The sequence below is a fragment of the Fusarium oxysporum genome, chromosome 4 (genome assembly GCF_000149955.1).
Source record: "Fusarium oxysporum f. sp. lycopersici 4287 chromosome 4, whole genome shotgun sequence".
NCBI lineage: Eukaryota > Fungi > Ascomycota > Sordariomycetes > Hypocreales > Nectriaceae > Fusarium > Fusarium oxysporum.
In genome coordinates this window covers 997,459-1,014,630 of record NC_030989.1, presented here as the reverse complement: position 1 = coordinate 1,014,630, position 17,172 = coordinate 997,459, and the positions used below count along the sequence as shown (strand labels likewise).

Here is a 17,172-nt window from a genome sequence, read left to right as displayed (position 1 = left end):
GGGATGAACGACTTTTTGTACTGCAAGATAGACAAACGGGTACCAGGTGGTGCGATGCAATTCTTGGGGCTTGGGACCAAAAATGGTCGAACAAGCCGTGTACGGCAGTATTTGAGCTATAACGGAAAGAAAGCTAATAGATCTGATGACACTTATGGATTTGATGAGCCTCTTATTTATCCAAGATGCTTATGTATAAGATGCTGTGTTGCAAGCTCCATTGATGTTGCATGGATATTAATACATTTCAATGTATTATCCGCTTACGTGCGGTTTTCTTCCATAGTTTGTCTTCCTATTGTTGACCAAGCCAGATTGATTTATTGGGTTCGTTGTATCTTTCTATATCTAGAGGGGAATGTCTAATCATTGTCTCTGACGTAATCGAGGAGAGACTCGAACCGCGTAGAATGACATCAAGGCAGAGTCTTGTTTGAAAAAGTAGCATCAGGGCGAATTGATGAAAACCCGACGTCTTTCAACACATCCAATAAGGGTACGGAGAAATCGCCTCGAAGGAGATCTATAGGCATAGGTGTAAATGTGTGCTGTGCAGTAATGTTTTTTGCGGTTCATGTTGAAGAGGGCAATAGGAAAGGAATTGTACTGCCTCTTTCATGTGGATGCAGATACTGGGCAATAGAGGCACGATGATCAAAATGGCGGCAGGATATGATAATGCTGAGTCGACCAAGTACTGATGGCATTGGGAACTTGACATTTAGTATGCCCTACTGTTCAGTTACTTTCACATGCCACAGCCTGGCAGAGTTGTGCAATCCCGAGCAATTAAGTCCATGTAATTCTTAAGTCAATAACAAACAGTGTATCTGTAAAAAAAACTCAAATCGAGAGGATCTCAAGAACCTTCCAGTGAGCAGGCTCAGAATCTGAGTCTGAGAAGTAGTCGTCATGTCACCAGATGGTGGGGCGGGTGGTATCGTATACTTTTCGTATCTAAAGAAATCAAACGTGTTATGACTTCCCGTTCCAAGTACCAAATGCAGCACATTATTTGTTTTCCGCTTGCTTCTTGTGCCTGTTCCAGACAGGCCCCTAAAGCGCAAACACCATGGCGGCCAAAGGTAGGGCCATAGCCCAAGCCAAAGGGCGGTTAAGAATAGCAGCATCCTCATCATCCTTGGCATCTCCACCATTTGAGCTGGTGCTGTTGTCGGTGTTGGTACTGTTATTGTCATCGGTAGTCTCGCTCCCTGTGTCTGCGTCGTTCTTACCAGACGCATTGGACTCGTCGTCCTTCAGGGGAATGACCTTAAGATTCTTCATAGCACTGCCATCAGCGTTACTGACATCAAGCTTGACGTTCCAGTCCGAGATATCGATGATCTTTCCGCTAGGCTTGTTCTTAATACCGTTGTCGACCAGCTTTTGTGCATCGTCAGGGATAGTTGGAAGAGTAAAGTTGTTGTCGAAACCGCTATCCTCGATGATGCTAGCCTTACAAGCCGGAGCCTTCGGAGAGCTCTTGCTTGCAGGCTGAGATTGGACCTCCTTCCAGTTAATCCTAGCAAACTGGTTCTTGAGGCGGTTGAAGTCTCCGAGAATGCGAAGCTTGTCTCCAGTAATCTTGACGAGGCCATAGTTGTTGTCCTCCTCAGTATACTCGTACACGACGCCACCCGAGAAGACCGGGGTCATTTCGTCTCCGTACATGGCTTGAGTCTCGTTCCAGTAACGAGGTTGAGGTTTGTTGCACCCATATTCACTGAAGAAGATCGGGATAGAGGTTGAGTTGAAGCCAGCAACAAGATCGTCGTAAGAAGAAGTCTCAAAGGTGGCCTCAGGTCCACACCATGAGTAAGAGTTGAGCGCAAAGAGGTCAGCACGGCTCATATCACCCTTGTCCTCCGAATCGGCGCACTGAAGGTAGTTCCAAGTATCCCACAGAACATCGCGGACGTCAGCGGCGGAATAGCCAACAGGAATTTGGCGCTTCAAGTTGTTCTTGATGTAGTTTTTGAGATCGCGGGTGACAGCACGGATATACTGAGGGGCAAACTCAGCAGTGGCCTGGTTGTTGATGACCTCGTTGGCGGAGAAGAATAGAAGGGTATTTGGGTAGTTGCCAAACGCCTCGGTGATGGCAAAGGTGCGGTTAAGGTAGGCTGTGTAGTAACTCTCCCATGGCTTCTCCGAGTGAAGAGCCTCACCAGGCAGAGGAGAGTTGACATCAATCATCATGTACATGCCGGCCTAACAAAGTATGTTAGATCATCACCCACGTAGGCTGAGCCAGATCACTTACAGCATTGAAAATACTAGCGCACTCATCATGGTTGATGTTAGGATCCAGGTTGTAAACACGGATCGCATTGATACCAAGAATCTGCATGAGAGCAGCATCTCGCATGCATTCGTCTTTGTGACTGAGAGGATCTCTTCCGCTGGAAGGATCGTAACCGGCACTGCCTCCAGGTTGGTAGGCCATACCAACAATCTGGAATTTGTCGCCAGTCTCGGGGTTGATGAAGTCAGCTCCCTTGATCTCCAGAGGAGGCACGGCGCCGACAACCGCGGCCCCAAGGGCCATGAGGGCGGCTTTGATCTAGTACGCATGTCAATATGTGGTGTATCGAATGGTAATGCGCCATGTACAGTGGCGCGAGGTGAGTGGACATACAAGCATAGCGATAACGTGCTACTGAATCTTTCTGTATTGGCTTTTCTCAAAAGTCGTGGTAATAGTGCAAGAGTCGATTGTAGACCTGGAAGAACGCAACGCAAACAGCTTAATTTACAGCAAAAGGTTGCGTTGTTGACTGATGGTGCTGGTGAGGAGAGCGAGGATGAACAAGGAGAACCTTAGGTAGTAGGTAAAATCAAGGCACGAAATGAACCGATCTCGATGAGAAAGAGCGATAAGAAGCGAAAGGACCACAATTCGAGAACAATCGCTTGGCGAAGAAGGAGCGTATGGGGTTGGAAGAAAGAACAAGCAACGTGGTGGAGGAGGAGAGTAAGAGTGGAAGTGGGAGAAGGTTAGGATAAATGTCAGCGACTGACAGTGATGGGTCAACCAGCAAATACTGCTTCAATGTGGAGGCGGAAGTGTTACAGGCATGCAACAACCAAACGAGAAGATTAGACGGGAACAGATATGAGCAGGTGCAGTACGATCTAGATTCAGACGAAATCCCAGGGCAGCGGAAGAGGCAAGCTCAAATAAGAAAGGATACCGAGGCCAAGCATTTAATTGATGGAAAGGGGATTGGTGCATAGATCCCATCAAAATCAACAATAAACACAAGACATCAACGCCGCAAGCCTGGACCGTTTGCAGACTGCAGTCTATTACACCACTATCGGGAGACCGGCCATGGCATTTTGGCTTTAGCATGAATAGATCAGATTCCGGCAGAAGCCAAGCTTCAAGCCAAGATACGTAAACAAGTTAAGTGTTTGGTTTAGAATGCTCTATACGAGGTCTCCAATATGGATAGCAAACAGTACCGTACTAAGGTAGTACTAGATAGATGTCATTGTATCATCTCAGAAGGTGAGAGGAATGATAATCAATCAACATCAATTGCAAGTCATCTAACTCACTCATTATTCTTGGCCCGAACGAGCAACTGAAGAATTACAGGACCCTTGTGTTTACAAGGGTCCCCGACCTAGTCGAGTCGTTGCCGGGGTTCGTTGGCGCTGGATGGGGAACTCACTTTACTGTTTGCAGTCTAGATTCGGCGACTGAACGATGAGAACGGGGTCTCGAAGGCAGGTTGACGGGAATGGGTGGACAAAACAGAAGGAATCTGAGACTGTACATAAGACAGATATCAAAGTCAAAAAAAAGATACGGGACGCTCAACAGCCATTGGTGAATCAGATCTGCTTGTCAAGCCACTTAAACCACTCAGATCTGATCTGGTTCGATCAACCATTCACTGTTGCTCAATGACAAATGACCGTTGAAGGGTTTCCTGAACGGTCCCACCACGTTTTAAATGTGCGCTTGTCGCTCAACATCCTTGCACCACTGCAATCTCTAGTTACAGAAGTTAAATTACTGGCAGCTTTGACTGTAACAGCGTTTTTCTTGGCATCAATATCGCCATGCTAACAGGGAGCTATGTCGGTAAACCATAGGCGATCTTTACCTTTGCTCCCTAAAATGAATCGTGCTGCTTACAGTTGTAGTATACTTTGGGTCACCGGATGTTTGCAGCTAAACAGTGGGTTGAAATGCAGAGTAGTGATACCGGTTTGGCCATCAATGGGGACAAGTGAGCGTGGGAATTTGACTTACACTGTTGTCGTCTAGGGATGCAGTCCTGCAGCCAATGGTATAACAGGAGCTCACCTGGAAACCACATGTCATACCTAATGAAGATGCCCCAGTCATGGAACGTATGATACATTCACGAGTAGCACTTAACTCAGGGCGACGCTTCAAAGGGCTTCTATGTCATTGATCAAGTCTTCCGTGATACCTCGTGACCGGAGTCTCATACCATGGTCGTTGGTACCGTAGAGATCATCGATTTCTATGTATGGTAGCTTATCGCGCAGTATGAGGTCCTAATACTCGGGCAGTTGATCTTTGGGCGGAAGCCCACCTATACTTGATGTCATCAGCTCATGAAATATAAGTTGAGCAATGAGCTATGTTCTGTATCTCCACGGTGCGGAGTATGCCTCTATTTCTGTTCATCATAGTTGGCTGGAAAACACTACTTCAATATTGGCCAACCAGAGACACAAGATAAACATTTACCATTGCTTCAGAGTACATAGACGAAGGATAAAGACAGGACTCTACCAGAAAACCGGAACAAAACCAGCTTTCCAATAGGAGCTTTGGGCTTCATAGGCATCTACCTTCATTATATCTTCGACCTATAATATTCAGGCTACCCTATGCTCATGGAATTCCATGTAGCTACATTTTACAATGATCGAATGCGATGGCTCGGTGACGATGCCATAGACCAACAAGAGCAATAGGATTCTACACATAACTGGGATTTACCGAAGTTTAAGATATGCCATATCACGCCAAAATCCACCAAGAGAAGGTTATAAGGACTTCACGGATCCAGGCAAATGCATTCGAAGTCACAATCCATTTTCATTGGACACAACAAGTTCGTCAGAAACTCCAAGGGAATTGATACACTATGTAGGCAGGAAACTAACTCTAGATTAGAGTATGGGGTAATCGGTCTTATTAAAGCATAGAAAAAGGCCAAATAGCTCTCCGGGGTAACACTGAAAGAAAAAGAAGAAAGTCGTGTACAGCTTCGATATGGACTGACGGGTAGAAATGTCAAATGGTACGCAGCTAGGAAGAGCCTGGTCATATTCGACCAGTTCCTGTCTCATTTTGGACCTCGAAACATTCTACCCCTGTCCTTGCTCGCATGCCGATGTCATCGAAATGATGTAAGAGGCCTTGGTTCTATTACGGTCAAGTCGACCAGCGAACCCCTCCTGACAAAGCATTTACTTTTGAGTTGCTCTACATCAGGCCGTGAAAGATATGGAGGGTCGTAACAAATGCGGGCTATCGAGCTGCCCAGAGACGCCGTTGCTCCATCGCCAGCACAACTTCAAAAACAAAAGACAGCCTAGTAGCCGTTCATCGTCATTCGTTGCGAGTTTCGGCTCAACTCGCGGTCAGCGGCAGGGCTGATGGGTCGGCTGCTAGCCCCACCGTGAGCACTGCTCTCCTTCAGGGCCAGCAGTTGCTTGGCACGGAAGGTCTCGTAATGGATCTGAGAGGTGGTCTCGATAAGGTCCTGGAGGTGCGTTCGGAGAAGGAAGTCTCGGAGGTAGACAAATTCGCAGTGAGTCTCGTCCTCAACGTTGATGACTCCCCATCGGTTCTGGCGGCCGCGGACCTGCTTACCATTGACGATGATCGACTTTTCGGAACCGACAACAGCGAAAGGAACAAGATTCTATTACGTATTAGTATGTGCACAATCCGATTCAACTCGAGCGACGTAGACAAACCTTGATCTGACCGTTCAGAGCACGCTCCTCATCATCAAACTCCTCGTTATCATAGGGGTACATCTTAAGGTTGTGGAAAGCAAACTCCTCCTTGATGCGCTCCTTGAACTCCTGACGCTCCTCAACGGTCAGGGTGTCGGCCTTGGCAATGACAGGCACCACGTTAACAACATCAGACAGCTTCTTCAAGACGACAATGTCAATGGGCTTGAGAGAGTGACCCGATGGCTGGATGAAAAAGAGACAGCAGTGGATACGGGTATCCTGGATGTAGCGCTCTCGCTGTGCTGTGAGCTCCTTGCGCAAGTACGCGGAGTGCTGATCCTTGATGTACTTGACGATGGGGTCCCAACAGCGGTCGTTGTTGACAAGGTCACCGTAACCGGGGAGTATCGACAATGTTTTAGTCTAAGTCGGACACCGTTCTCCTCAATGGTGTGAGAAACGGCCTGGATCTCAGTGGTCTGGCGGATAGGCTCGTCGGGCTGGAAGCGACCCTTGGAGTCGATCAGGTGAGAAGCGAAGATGGTGTTGATGAGCGTTGACTTGCCCATGCCGAGTCTGACCTACAATGCGCAAGACATGTTAGTATAGAAACTTAATGCAGACGGGCAGTCGGGCTGCGAGCAATCACACCATGGCAGGTTAAACCATAGGGACAATCGAAACAGAGTCGTCACTTACCAACACAGATGACGTTGAATTGGAAACCGCGCTTCAAGAGCTTCTTCTCAATCTGAGAAGTGATGCTGTCGAAACCGACATGGCTCTGAGGATAGATAGTGTTGGGGGGAGCGGCAGCCATCTTGAATAACTCGTACGGGAGAGAAGTGTTCGATTAAAACGGTGAGCGAAGGTAAGAGTAGAGCTCGGGAATGTTGTGAATATTCCAAGAAAGAAAGACTGGACTCGAAGCAACTAAGGTCAACACGAGCGCGAACAGTTGGCAAGGTCAAAGTGACGCCTGAAGATGTAGCGAAGCTGGGAGTTGGAGGTTTAGGAGAGGCGGCGTAGAAACCGATCCTAGGGGGAACTTTTCGGGCACTGGGCTTCCTGCCACCTTAGCAAACAATTTCCCTACTGGAAGGGAGGTGTCAGGGAGGTCCAGGGTCCCAAAGAAAGGGGGAAAGCGCGTTTCGAGCTTCTCATTGGTTCAAGTAGGTCAGTGCGTCGGTTAGCTGATGATTGGCTGGCGGCATTTCGAGATAGCCCAGGCCATCAGACTTTTGAGCTGGAATTTGGAGCCTTGCGCATTTTGATCATCGCGACCCCAATTCGAGCCCGACGACCTATAGACGCTTCAGCTCTATCAGGGAACAATCACTCACCATCGAAGTACTGAGACATTTATCAATTCAATTCGTTTCGTTTCAAAGACCCCGGCACCGGCCTTGGAACTTCGACTGGGACTGGACCACCAAAGCCGATATATCGTTCATCTTCTTCAAGCCCATTAACGTCTCTCTGTGAAGATGGCTGCTGCGCTTCTCCCCCGAATCTACTCTCCGACCGTACTATCTGCGGTGTCTTTTCGCCAGTTCACCCAGAAGCTCTTCCCGTCGTTGTCGATTGCGATCCCTGGCGTTTCCTTAAACCTCCCCACTATCGATGATATCTGGGAGTCTGTGCTACGAGCGGTACCTAAGAACAAGGTCTCCCATTCGAGAAAACGACACAGACAAATGGCGGGCAAGGCGCTGAAGGATGTGAACAATTTGTGCAAATGTCCCGGATGTGGTCAACCCAAGCGTACACACCGATTATGCCAAACCTGCTTAGAAGGTATATTGTTGCCCTCTTGATATAATCGAGGCCATATCGCAATCTAACAAACTATAGAAATGAGACAAATTTGGCGTCAGGACTACCCTAATGATAGGTCGATCTAAAGAGAAAAGGATATGGAACATTGATGATTTACCACTGTATAGTCACCACGGAATCATGCATACCATGGGCGTTTTGGCTTAGTTTGAGCCTTGTATGAATATGAACAATATACTATGTAAAAGTTTTAACTCCCACGATAATATTCTGGCAGCTCGAAGATCTAAATGAGAACTGTGTTTTAACTCTATGTATATAACATCTGAAGCAACATGGTTTTAGTATGCAAGAGTATAGTGTGATATCCTACCTATTAATAAAATTTGGTGAATGGTCAACTAGGAGTTGCCGTATTGCTTCATACCTACCTAAGGTAGGTAGGTATATCTTGATTTGGAGCTTTATATTTATGACCCTGTGTTGCCCCACCAAGACCACTTGCATACATCCGCAGTTCAGTCCAAGCCAAGCACTTTCATTCATACAACGTCATATTGAAGAGCGAGAGAAGCACGACATCTGACACGGCGTGGGAGAGATGGTAAGCCCGACCGGAGACTCAGCCATTGATAGAAAGGTAACTAATTTCACTAGTCGAAACAATATTTGACCACGCATACCGTGGATAATGGTGAGCTTGACCTCCCCGCCGCGGGGTGAATCAATGAAGCAAGAGCTTGAACGCAGTTTACTAAAAGTGTATAGCCCACATCACCGACATCTTTTCCATTGCGACGACATCTAAAGCTGTGATATCAGGCAGTGGATCTTCTACGCTTCACATTCATGACACAACTGATCCTTCGTTCCCACTCAAGCAGTCCATCTCAGATGCACACAAGCTGGGGTGTCATCACGTGTGCACCTCACGGAATGGCAACGTCGCAGCGAGTGCTGGATTTGGCGGCGAGGTGAAAATTTGGAAAGTCGACAGCGACACTGGCGAATGGAGTTTGAATGGCGAGATTACAGGATCTTCATCTAAGCCTGGCGAAGCCTGGGCTATGGCATTGAGTGAGAATGGATCTTACCTGGCTACTACTACCAACGATGGCCGAGTCAACGTCTGGGATGTTATGGATGAGAAGAAGCCTAAGATTCGTGAGTACGAAACCGGAAGTGCTGGATCTGGTAGCTTTGGCATGTCAGTGGACTTGAGCCGGGATGGGAAATACACTGCCAGCGGCCACCAGAATGGATCTGTCTACATTTTCAACAATGATACAGGAAGAGTCCTGTACTCATTATCTGGTAGGTTGCCTCGCACACCTTTTACATATTATTTTGCTGACATGTGCTACCAGGTCTCGCAAAGCCTGTACGATCAGTTGCCTTTTCTCCTGGTAACACTCGACTTGCTGCAGCAGGTGACGCTGGAATCATCGCCCTCTACGACATGAAACACGGAGAACATGTTGGGAACCTGACTGGACACTCTTCGTGGATCACATCACTCGACTGGAGCGATACTGGAGAGTACCTGCTAAGTGGTTCAATGGATGGAAAGGTCAAGGTATGGTCAATTGAGCGAAGCGCGTGTGTGGCAACCCATAGTGAGACGGACAAAGCTCTTTGGTCTGTAAAGTGGCTACCGAAGACTGTCAGAAGTGAGATGTTCTGCACTGCTGGCGCAAACAGGAGCCTTTCGTTCTATCGAGAGGCTACTGGTGGTTGATCATGGTATAATAGAAATGGGAAGCTCTCGGTGATGAGACAATTCGATCACCAAGACAAAGCCAGAAAAGATTGACATCACAAGCTCATATTATCACGTTTGACTAACAGCTTGTATATGTGAACTTGATGGCATCAATACGATAAGTGGGTTGCAATGAAATCCACAAGCTGAGGATAAGACCAGGAATTCTAGCAGTACCTAATTGACCGGCCTGGGCTGTTGTGAGTTTAAATAAGGATCATTGCCAATTCATGTCATTCGAAACAGAGACTTCTTGCTTCGCCATGAAACTGCGCCAATAATCAGTGTTACAGAGTATGATGTAACGCACGTGATCCCGCGCTTAAGTTCGCGTTGTCCTGCCAATCTTAAGGCTTGCACGTCATGCATTTGGTCCCTTCCAGCCTTCCCATTAGAGCCACCCAACCTAGTCGCTGACCCTGTACCTGTGGTCAATAAACGACCTCACATTTCGATCATCATCACTCACCATAAAGCATCCGTTCTCTCAACGTTAACCGTTAAGCTTGCAACTTGTTTTACTCTTCAGCACTAGCCAGCGCCTGTTTACAGCTCTATAGATTTCACTTACAATTCATCAAGCGTCATCCTCAGCATTCAGCAGCGCCATCTCGTTTTAGGAGCTGAGCCCACTATGCCCACAACTCGACGATCCGCTGCCAGCACTCGCAGCAGGGGCCCGCCAGCCAAGGGACAGTCTACTCTGAGTTTCTCAAACAAAGTCACCAAACCAGTACCCAAAAGCGCCAAGAAGTCTGCCATCTCTGCTTCGATCACAAAGCTCGACCCCAGCCAGCATGCTACACAGCGTGAAGTTGAAGATATTGTTGTCAACGACCATGAGTCCATAGAAGTTGATAAGGAAGAAGAAGTTGAGGCAGCGACAGAGACTGAGGTAGTCCCAGAACCTGCGAAGTCTGAATTGGAGCTGCAAGCAGAGAAAGTCACAGACGCACAGATCAAGAAGTACTGGAAGTCCATTGAAGACCAATGGACTACGCCGCGATTGCACCAGCAAGGTGTATCTTTGAGTGAGAAGGTTCTTCGATATTTCGATGTCAGCTCACAATATGGTGTAAGTCAGCTTGAGCTATCATGGATTCGCCGTAGCTAACCCGCACAGCCCTGTATAGGCATGCCTCGCATTAAGCGCTGGAAACGAGCTGAACGTCTGGGTCTCAACCCTCCGGTTGAAGTCCTCGCTGTTCTTCTCAAGGAAGAAAGAAAGGGTAACGATAAAGTCGAAACGGCTCACATGGATGAGATCCTCAATTCGACTGCTGTAGGGGCCTGAAATGTCTCCGCCTGTTATTTGGTCACCAGAGGCTGTTTACGGAGTAAGGTGTTTGAGGGAATGATATTCAGGTGCCGGTGTGGCTTTATTTGCTGTCTCAATTATCCGATAAGCACATAAAGAGCTCGTCGAATAAGAAATCTATGATCTAAACTTGGCTCTCAAAACACACAAAAAAATCTAGAGGGAACAGGCCTCGCGGCCTCCATCTAGTACCAAATACTCCTTGTCCGATGATGCGGAATGGGCTCCTTACCTGCCGCTTCTAGTTCCTTCATACTGTCATAGAGGAAAAAGTCTATTAGGATGGCGTTGACATGAGCGTCAGGGTGTTGACGCAGAATCTCTCGTCGAATCAGCTCAACACACCAGATACTGCAAGCTAATTTGTTCAGTAAAAGAATAAGACTGCAGTTTGAATGACTTACCTCGTATTTGTAGCTCCCATGAACATCCGCTCTCTATCATCTTCTTGTCCTTGATGGCAGCTGCAACTGTTGGAGAACAATACAAGGCGCCCATAGTCATCAAAATTTGAGGGATACGATAATCTGCAAACATGGTGATCTTATCGATGTCTCGAAATTCGCCGTATGACGCGCCGTTGAAGCATGCCCAAAGATCCGCAACGAGGATTTGTGCTCTCTTCATCAACCGAATCATCTTGCCATCCTCGAAACGATGCTCATCACGGAAGCAGTTAAAATCCTGCGCCAGCAAGTTCACCAGGCGTGCCGCAGAACCGTCAGCAGCGTAAATGAGCTCTGCAACAGAGCCATCGTAGTGCTGGTATATGTGGTCAGAATTACTAGTAAATGTCAGGATTGACGTTGTTCTGGCTTACCTTGAAGAGAACCTGGCCAGCTTCTCGGAGGCAGTCTAAGCGTTCCTCAAGGAGGGGAATTTCCTCTTCTGTGCATGACCGGAAAACATGTGTGAGGGATTCCAGGGTACACTCTTCTTCGTTCTTCCAGTAGAAAGGATCTGTGATAGGAATGCCTTTTAGTGAGGCGAAGTATTAGCTTGCTATGCGTGAGTCATCGTGAAAAATGATAACTGACCTTCATCAATTGCTCTTTGGAGAGCTGCCACCAAACTCCAATAACCAGTCCATCTTTTCCCGCGATACTCAATAGCAAAGCGTTCATCATCAGGCAGCTCAGACCAGAAAGAAAAGTTTAGCAAGTCCATAGTAAAAATGAAGTTGACAGTAGTTTCGTCCTTGGCCTTGGGGTGAAGTTCATGCTCTGACCAGGTGGCAGTTGAGTAACTCTTCTGTTGCATTTGCTCGTAAATGCTCTCCGCTGCCTTTTTAGAGGCACGCATGTCAACGGCAACATCAATGCAACTGTCGTAGACATATTCAGCGCTCTCGAGGACGCCTGTCTCGGGCTCCTCCTGGATATCGATATTCCCCTGAAGGTGTTGGCGGAGGAGTTCCAAGAGTTCGGTGTCAACCTCGTCGTCAGACATCGCTAGCGAAATGGGTTGTTACACGTCAGGGAAAAGAAGAATGAGCCAAGCGAAAATGAGAAAGCGTAGAGGAGAAAAAAAAAGCAAAGAGTGACAATGGCGGACAGTTTTCTTTGTATGATTCAGCTAGACTTTCAAGGCCGAGTCGAGTATCCAGATCCCTTAATTTTTTTTTTTTTTTTTGGCCCGGGAGCGATCCCGCGGTCGCATAACTGCTACCGACAGCCCAGTGTATTATTCGTCCCTTGCAGCTTGCCATGGCCGAAACACGGCAAAGGAAGGAATTGTATGATGGTTAGTGAATAGTCAAATGCTTCTGGAGGCAAGCGATTCACATGATATTCACTAAATGGATGACTTGGTAACACCCTTTCGTTGGAGTGCCCCTTAGATAGGTAGGTAGGCACTCATTGTCCTTGCATGTCCATCTGCACGTCACCATCCCACCCAACCCATCAGTAACAAATAGTCAGAGTGCTAAAAAGTCAAGCCTTCTAGGGGGAGGCAAGCAACCTATAACCTTGATATTAAGTGATAAAATGACTCAGTTGGGCTAGCAGGAACTGAGGAGTCTTTTAGTGAGTTTATTTCAGTATCCTATGTAAAGGTGTGAGGTTTTCTTGCTCTTCGAGGACCTCCAGTTGTGATGGTTAGTGGTGTGCTCATTGACAACCTAGGTACACAGTGGAGCCCAATCCATTAAGCCTTGACACCAAGAATTCCCGGCTTTAGAAGCTCGAAGCTCTGTGATAGGCCCGTCCGATTGGTCGCCCTGCAACGCCGCTCCCTGCTGAGTGCTCTATCTTAGCTCTCTGACCACTAACATCCTATTCAACCTTTCCACCTTCAACTGATCGCGACATTCTTCACCAACAAGCGCACCGACTCGACCTTGATGCGCAGCCCTCGGATCGGGCTATCCCACTCTTTCGATCCCGTTTCCGCGTGTAGAAAGCGATCACTATAACCATGAATGCGACAAGCGCCGATCAGGCTCCGGCCCAGACACAGAATGCGGCTGCAGCTCCAGCTGTTGCTCCAGCTTCTACGCAGCAACCCCAAATACAAACACAAGTACAACGACAGCAAGAGCAGCAGCAAAAGAAAACTGCTCCATCCGAGAACGCATCCCCAAAACGCACGCTGGCCATGACGCGCGACCGACATAACCAGCAGTCGCTAGGCGCATCACTCAATACCTCTGTCAAGCAGGTACGTTTCTTATGCATGGAACTAAATATCGCCTCTCAGCCTTGATCTCGCACCAGGATCCAAGGCGATCTGACGCTTCAGGAGCGATGTATCTAGGACTGGACTGTATGCGATGCGACATGGCGATCTTGCTCGACCACTCCTTATCATTGTGGGTATGCTAACTTGGATCGCGCAGGCTCGTGTGCTCATGGTTGGTGCTGGCGGAATTGGATGCGAGTTGCTCAAGAACCTCGTCCTCACAGGCTTTGGCGAAATACATATTGTAGACCTCGATACCATCGACCTTTCGAACCTGAACCGACAGTTTCTTTTCCGTCACGAACACATAAAAAAATCCAAGGCTCTAGTGCGTCATTCTGCCCAAGATGGAGTTTGGTTAGATACTAATCAGCGCGCAGGTGGCTAAGGAGGCAGCAGAACGGTTTAATCCCAATGTCAAAATTGTCGCACACCATGCCAATATCAAGGATGACGAATTCACTGTGACCTGGTTCCAGCAATTCCGCATTGCTTTCAATGCTCTGGATAACCTCGAAGCGCGCAGGCACGTCAATAAGATGTGCCTGGCAGCTGATGTACCCCTGATCGAGAGTGGCACCACTGGATTCAATGGCCAGGTGCAGGTTATCAAAAAAGGCGTTACTGCATGCTACGACTGTACTCCCAAGGAAGCACCCAAGTCTTTCCCTGTGTGTACAATTCGAAGCACCCCCAGTCAACCCATCCACTGCATTGTCTGGGGTAAAAGCTATCTGCTTAAGTATGTATACAGATATCGACTTGTGAAAGATTGCTAACAAAGAATTTAGTGAGATATTTGGCACAAGTGAAGATCAGGCCGCATTTGACCACTCAACTGATGCCGACAACGGTAAGTGAGATGCTGTGTTAAGGGGCAGCACATACTGACAAGAGCCAGCCAAAGAGATTGAAGAGTTGAAGAAAGAGTCTGAAGCTCTCAAGATGATTCGGGATGCTACTGGCACGTCTAAGTTCCCTCAGATGCTATTCGACAAGGTGTTCAGCGCCGACATTGAGCGACTACGCTCCGTGGAGGGCATGTGGACATCCCGGCGAGCTCCCGAGCCCCTTCAATATCAGACCATTCTCGCGCAGGCTGGCGAGGCTATCGCCAACAAGTACAAGATTCTGAATGACGATCAGCGGGTTTGGTCCCTGGAAGAGAGCCTAGTGGTCTTCAATGACAGTCTTGACCGACTAAGCAAGCGAATTCTTGAGCTCAAGAAGAACAAAAAACCTGAAGACCCCGACCCCACAATCACATTTGACAAGGATGATATTGATACCCTTGACTTTGTGACAGCAAGTGCCAACATTCGCTCAACAATTTTTGGAATTGACAAGAAGTCTCGGTTCGATACCAAACAGATGGCAGGTAACATTATTCCAGCTATTGCCACAACAAACGCAATCGTCGCTGGTCTCTGTGTTCTTCAGTCTTTCAAAGTTTTGAAGGGCGAGTATGCACAGTCCAAGGAGGTCTTCTTGACCCCCTTTGCCCCAGCTCGACTTCTGGCCCCTGATAGGTCCAGAGAGCCAAATCCCGAATGCCCCGTATGTAGTGTTTACTTTACAAGTATTGTTGCAGACCTGTCTCGGGCGACTCTCAAGGATCTCGTTGATGACATCGTCATGTCAAAACTGGGATTTGAAGGCAAGGAGTTTGTCGTGAACAATGACATAGGAACCTTGGTTGAATGTTTTGAAGACGGCGACGACGAGAATCTACCCAAAAAGCTGACTGATCTTGGTAAGGCCTCATTGAAAGGACAAATGAATTGCTCGTGGAGGACTGACAAAACTACTAGGTATCAAGAAGGACTCATTCTTGACTGTCATCGACCAGGACGACGAAGACACGCTCGTCAATGTGGTTATCAATGTCCAAGAAGGGTTTGTCCTTGTCTCTGTTGTTATTGAACTAGGCTTACAATTTATAGTACATTGAAAGAAGACGAGAAACCGGTTAAGGCTACATTCTCAGAGATCCCTGAGATTCCACGTCGACCAAAGAAGCTCCAGCCAGTCGCCGCGAATGGCAATGGAGAACTCAACGATGAGCAGGCCGTTAGTGCCGAGCCGAAGGGTATCAAGAGACCGCATGGAGAGGACGGTGAACCACCTCTCAAGAAACTCAAGATCACCGAATCCGGAACCGATATTGTAGATGTGGATGAAGTCCAAAGTCGGGCCGCCGGCGGCGCTATCGTCATTGACGATTGAAGGGTAATTCAAGGGGTTAAAAGGACGATGCGTATATCCTAGGAACCATGGCTTTACTAGTTGGCGCTTAAGCCACCATCCAGGTTCAGCACGCAATTGTTGGCGAAGCGGTTGGTTATCAAAAACATGGCAGCGTCGGCTACCTCATCGGGCGTTCCCAAACGACCCAAGGGACACTGCTTGAGGTAAGCCTCTCGAGCAGTCTCAGTAAGTTCTAAAACAGGGCATTGTACATTAACATTGGCTTTCGTCTTCGCAAGGGTGATAGGCGCCAGGGATTGAAGGCGCAGGAAGGGGAGACTCACCATTCCACATTGGACTCTGTATCCAACCCGGTAGCAATGTGTTGACGCGGATAGAGCGACTTTTATACTCAAGGGCTAGGGCACGGGTGAAAGCTGCGACGATATGGAGTCAGCAGGTTCTTTTTGGCATGTATAATAATGTGGGATTCATTAGCATAAGATTAGGGATATATCACGAACGTACCAATGACACCAGCCTTTGAAGCGGCGTATACTGTAGCACCAGCACCCATTTTGGTAGCCATAAGACTTGAAACATTGATGATGCATCCTATGAGCACATGTGAGAAGATGTTATCGAAGATAAGTAACTGCCTGGTGGGACACACCATGATTGGTTAATTTGGCATATTTAGAGGCGAGGATAGTCGCCCGGAGGTTGAGGTTAAGGATCCGTTGAATTTCCTCTTCGCCGGTCCTCTTGAGAGCTGACGCTTGACTGGTGCCAGCGCAGTTGACGAGGACATCAACGGGACCCAGAGTGGGAAATAGACCCTTGAAAATGTCTCCCCTTTGGACATCCAGGCGTTTGAACTGGTGCTCTGTTGGGCGTCTCCCGCCGTCGAAGTCCTCTCTGTACGGGAGAGGCTCAAATGGTTTGAGTCTGGGCTCAAGGACTTGGCGATCATCAACGGCATTACGGCTCATGATGGTTACAACAGAGCCGCGGTCTGCAAGTGCGCTCGCGATACGGAAGCCCAGCGTACCGGTACCTCCGACCACGATGGCATGTTTACCGCGGAGAGAGAAGGACATGGGCGGTGGTGGAGGCGGGATGTGTGAGGTGGTTTACAGATAGTGAGTTTGATGTGGTGATGAAATTTGAAGTCGAGTCTGTAAATATTAACTTGGATGGAGACCAAGGCCCGACTTTTTACTTTACGATAAAGCTGTATACATCGAAATCCACGATGTACTGTAAAATGAATATGTTTTATAATTTATTTTCATTTTCCTTATTCTTCAGGTTGCTTTTGATCGTTGCGAGCCGAATATTCTCAGCTTTTCAATTGTATGCTTAATTAGCCAACCTCCCATGCAGCACCGATGTCATTGCCACACTGTACGACTGTTTGGTTTTTTTTTTTTAGCCCCAGACAACACCATCGAAGCACCCCCTGACCAAGCAATCGGTT

The 17,172-nt window shown here is 47.8% G+C and overlaps 8 protein-coding genes across 13 annotated transcripts; 4 read left to right on the top strand and 4 right to left on the bottom strand.

Moving 5' to 3' along the window:
• Positions 1–299: 299 nt before the first annotated feature.
• Positions 300–3,148, bottom strand: FOXG_07742 (uncharacterized protein). Its single transcript, XM_018386355.1, has 3 exons — positions 2,642–3,148; positions 2,267–2,566; positions 300–2,214 (listed from the first exon to the last, which is right to left on the bottom strand). The coding sequence occupies exons 1-3, from the start codon at positions 2,645–2,647 to the stop codon at positions 1,057–1,059; spliced, it is 1,464 nt and encodes a 487-aa protein (XP_018243498.1). The 5' UTR covers positions 2,648–3,148; the 3' UTR covers positions 300–1,056.
• A 2,443-nt stretch (positions 3,149–5,591) lies between these two features.
• FOXG_07741 (uncharacterized protein) lies at positions 5,592–6,784 on the bottom strand (the record flags this gene model as incomplete). The annotated part of the gene is made up of 4 exons (XM_018386354.1): positions 5,592–5,924; positions 5,980–6,257; positions 6,314–6,545; positions 6,668–6,784. 4 exons carry the CDS (start codon positions 6,782–6,784, stop codon positions 5,592–5,594), a joined length of 960 nt encoding a protein of 319 aa, XP_018243497.1.
• A 405-nt stretch (positions 6,785–7,189) lies between these two features.
• FOXG_07740 (uncharacterized protein) lies at positions 7,190–8,134 on the top strand. The gene is made up of 2 exons (XM_018386353.1): positions 7,190–7,761; positions 7,819–8,134. The coding sequence occupies exons 1-2, from the start codon at positions 7,452–7,454 to the stop codon at positions 7,866–7,868; spliced, it is 360 nt and encodes a 119-aa protein (XP_018243496.1). The 5' UTR covers positions 7,190–7,451; the 3' UTR covers positions 7,869–8,134.
• A 59-nt stretch (positions 8,135–8,193) lies between these two features.
• On the top strand, positions 8,194–9,769 carry FOXG_07739 (uncharacterized protein). Its single transcript, XM_018386352.1, has 4 exons — positions 8,194–8,347; positions 8,401–8,437; positions 8,512–9,057; positions 9,111–9,769. Exons 1-4 carry the CDS (start codon positions 8,345–8,347, stop codon positions 9,479–9,481), a joined length of 957 nt encoding a protein of 318 aa, XP_018243495.1. The 5' UTR covers positions 8,194–8,344; the 3' UTR covers positions 9,482–9,769.
• A 41-nt stretch (positions 9,770–9,810) lies between these two features.
• FOXG_07738 (DNA polymerase delta subunit 4) lies at positions 9,811–11,246 on the top strand. Its single transcript, XM_018386351.1, has 2 exons — positions 9,811–10,580; positions 10,629–11,246. Exons 1-2 carry the CDS (start codon positions 10,140–10,142, stop codon positions 10,797–10,799), a joined length of 612 nt encoding a protein of 203 aa, XP_018243494.1. The 5' UTR covers positions 9,811–10,139; the 3' UTR covers positions 10,800–11,246.
• FOXG_07737 (uncharacterized protein) lies at positions 9,880–12,767 on the bottom strand. Its single transcript, XM_018386350.1, has 4 exons — positions 11,861–12,767; positions 11,644–11,798; positions 11,228–11,585; positions 9,880–11,181 (listed from the first exon to the last, which is right to left on the bottom strand). The coding sequence occupies exons 1-4, from the start codon at positions 12,270–12,272 to the stop codon at positions 11,009–11,011; spliced, it is 1,098 nt and encodes a 365-aa protein (XP_018243493.1). The 5' UTR covers positions 12,273–12,767; the 3' UTR covers positions 9,880–11,008.
• A 282-nt stretch (positions 12,768–13,049) lies between these two features.
• On the top strand, positions 13,050–16,298 carry FOXG_07736 (ubiquitin-like 1-activating enzyme E1 B). Of its 4 annotated transcripts, XM_018386346.1 has the most exons (7): positions 13,050–13,484; positions 13,663–13,833; positions 13,886–14,247; positions 14,297–14,358; positions 14,407–15,258; positions 15,317–15,401; positions 15,449–16,298. In XM_018386346.1, the coding sequence occupies exons 1-7, from the start codon at positions 13,242–13,244 to the stop codon at positions 15,729–15,731; spliced, it is 2,058 nt and encodes a 685-aa protein (XP_018243489.1). In that variant the 5' UTR covers positions 13,050–13,241; the 3' UTR covers positions 15,732–16,298. The 4 variants fall into 4 exon arrangements, with proteins under 4 accessions (XP_018243489.1, XP_018243492.1, XP_018243490.1 ...); XM_018386349.1 differs by having other exon boundaries at positions 13,092–13,484; positions 15,317–16,298; XM_018386347.1 differs by having other exon boundaries at positions 13,097–13,484; positions 14,407–15,401; positions 15,449–16,246.
• Positions 15,290–16,883, bottom strand: FOXG_07735 (uncharacterized protein). Of its 3 annotated transcripts, XM_018386343.1 has the most exons (4): positions 16,366–16,883; positions 16,221–16,307; positions 16,037–16,129; positions 15,290–15,945 (listed from the first exon to the last, which is right to left on the bottom strand). In XM_018386343.1, the coding sequence occupies exons 1-4, from the start codon at positions 16,790–16,792 to the stop codon at positions 15,788–15,790; spliced, it is 765 nt and encodes a 254-aa protein (XP_018243486.1). In that variant the 5' UTR covers positions 16,793–16,883; the 3' UTR covers positions 15,290–15,787. The 3 variants fall into 3 exon arrangements, with proteins under 3 accessions (XP_018243486.1, XP_018243488.1, XP_018243487.1); XM_018386344.1 differs by having other exon boundaries at positions 15,380–16,129; positions 16,366–16,851; XM_018386345.1 differs by having other exon boundaries at positions 15,290–16,307.
• Between the last annotated feature and the right edge of the window lie 289 nt (positions 16,884–17,172).

Excerpts from the sequence above, each read along its gene's own strand:
- FOXG_07742 (XM_018386355.1), bottom strand. Across the intron at positions 2,215-2,266 it reads GCGCTAGTATTTTCAATGCT|GCCGGCATGTACATGATGAT; the intron begins GTAAGTGATCTG and ends ATACTTTGTTAG.
- FOXG_07740 (XM_018386353.1), top strand. The coding sequence starts at position 7,452 with ATGGCTGCTGCGCTTCTCCCCCGAATCTACTCTCCGACCGTACTATCT. Across the intron at positions 7,762-7,818 it reads ATGCCAAACCTGCTTAGAAG|AAATGAGACAAATTTGGCGT; the intron begins GTATATTGTTGC and ends AACAAACTATAG.
- FOXG_07739 (XM_018386352.1), top strand. Across the intron at positions 8,438-8,511 it reads CACGCATACCGTGGATAATG|CCCACATCACCGACATCTTT; the intron begins GTGAGCTTGACC and ends AAAAGTGTATAG. Across the intron at positions 9,058-9,110 it reads AGTCCTGTACTCATTATCTG|GTCTCGCAAAGCCTGTACGA; the intron begins GTAGGTTGCCTC and ends ATGTGCTACCAG.
- FOXG_07738 (XM_018386351.1), top strand. The coding sequence starts at position 10,140 with ATGCCCACAACTCGACGATCCGCTGCCAGCACTCGCAGCAGGGGCCCG. Across the intron at positions 10,581-10,628 it reads ATGTCAGCTCACAATATGGT|CCCTGTATAGGCATGCCTCG; the intron begins GTAAGTCAGCTT and ends TAACCCGCACAG.
- FOXG_07737 (XM_018386350.1), bottom strand. The coding sequence starts at position 12,272 with ATGTCTGACGACGAGGTTGACACCGAACTCTTGGAACTCCTCCGCCAA. Across the intron at positions 11,586-11,643 it reads CTGGCCAGGTTCTCTTCAAG|CACTACGATGGCTCTGTTGC; the intron begins GTAAGCCAGAAC and ends CACATATACCAG. Across the intron at positions 11,182-11,227 it reads ATGGGAGCTACAAATACGAG|CTTGCAGTATCTGGTGTGTT; the intron begins GTAAGTCATTCA and ends TGAACAAATTAG.
- FOXG_07736 (XM_018386346.1), top strand. The coding sequence starts at position 13,242 with ATGAATGCGACAAGCGCCGATCAGGCTCCGGCCCAGACACAGAATGCG. Across the intron at positions 13,834-13,885 it reads TAAAAAAATCCAAGGCTCTA|GTGGCTAAGGAGGCAGCAGA; the intron begins GTGCGTCATTCT and ends ATCAGCGCGCAG. Across the intron at positions 14,359-14,406 it reads CTCAACTGATGCCGACAACG|CCAAAGAGATTGAAGAGTTG; the intron begins GTAAGTGAGATG and ends GACAAGAGCCAG.
- FOXG_07735 (XM_018386343.1), bottom strand. The coding sequence starts at position 16,792 with ATGTCCTTCTCTCTCCGCGGTAAACATGCCATCGTGGTCGGAGGTACC. Across the intron at positions 16,308-16,365 it reads TGCCAAATTAACCAATCATG|GATGCATCATCAATGTTTCA; the intron begins GTGTGTCCCACC and ends ATGTGCTCATAG. Across the intron at positions 16,130-16,220 it reads TTCAAAGGCTGGTGTCATTG|CTTTCACCCGTGCCCTAGCC; the intron begins GTACGTTCGTGA and ends ATATCGTCGCAG.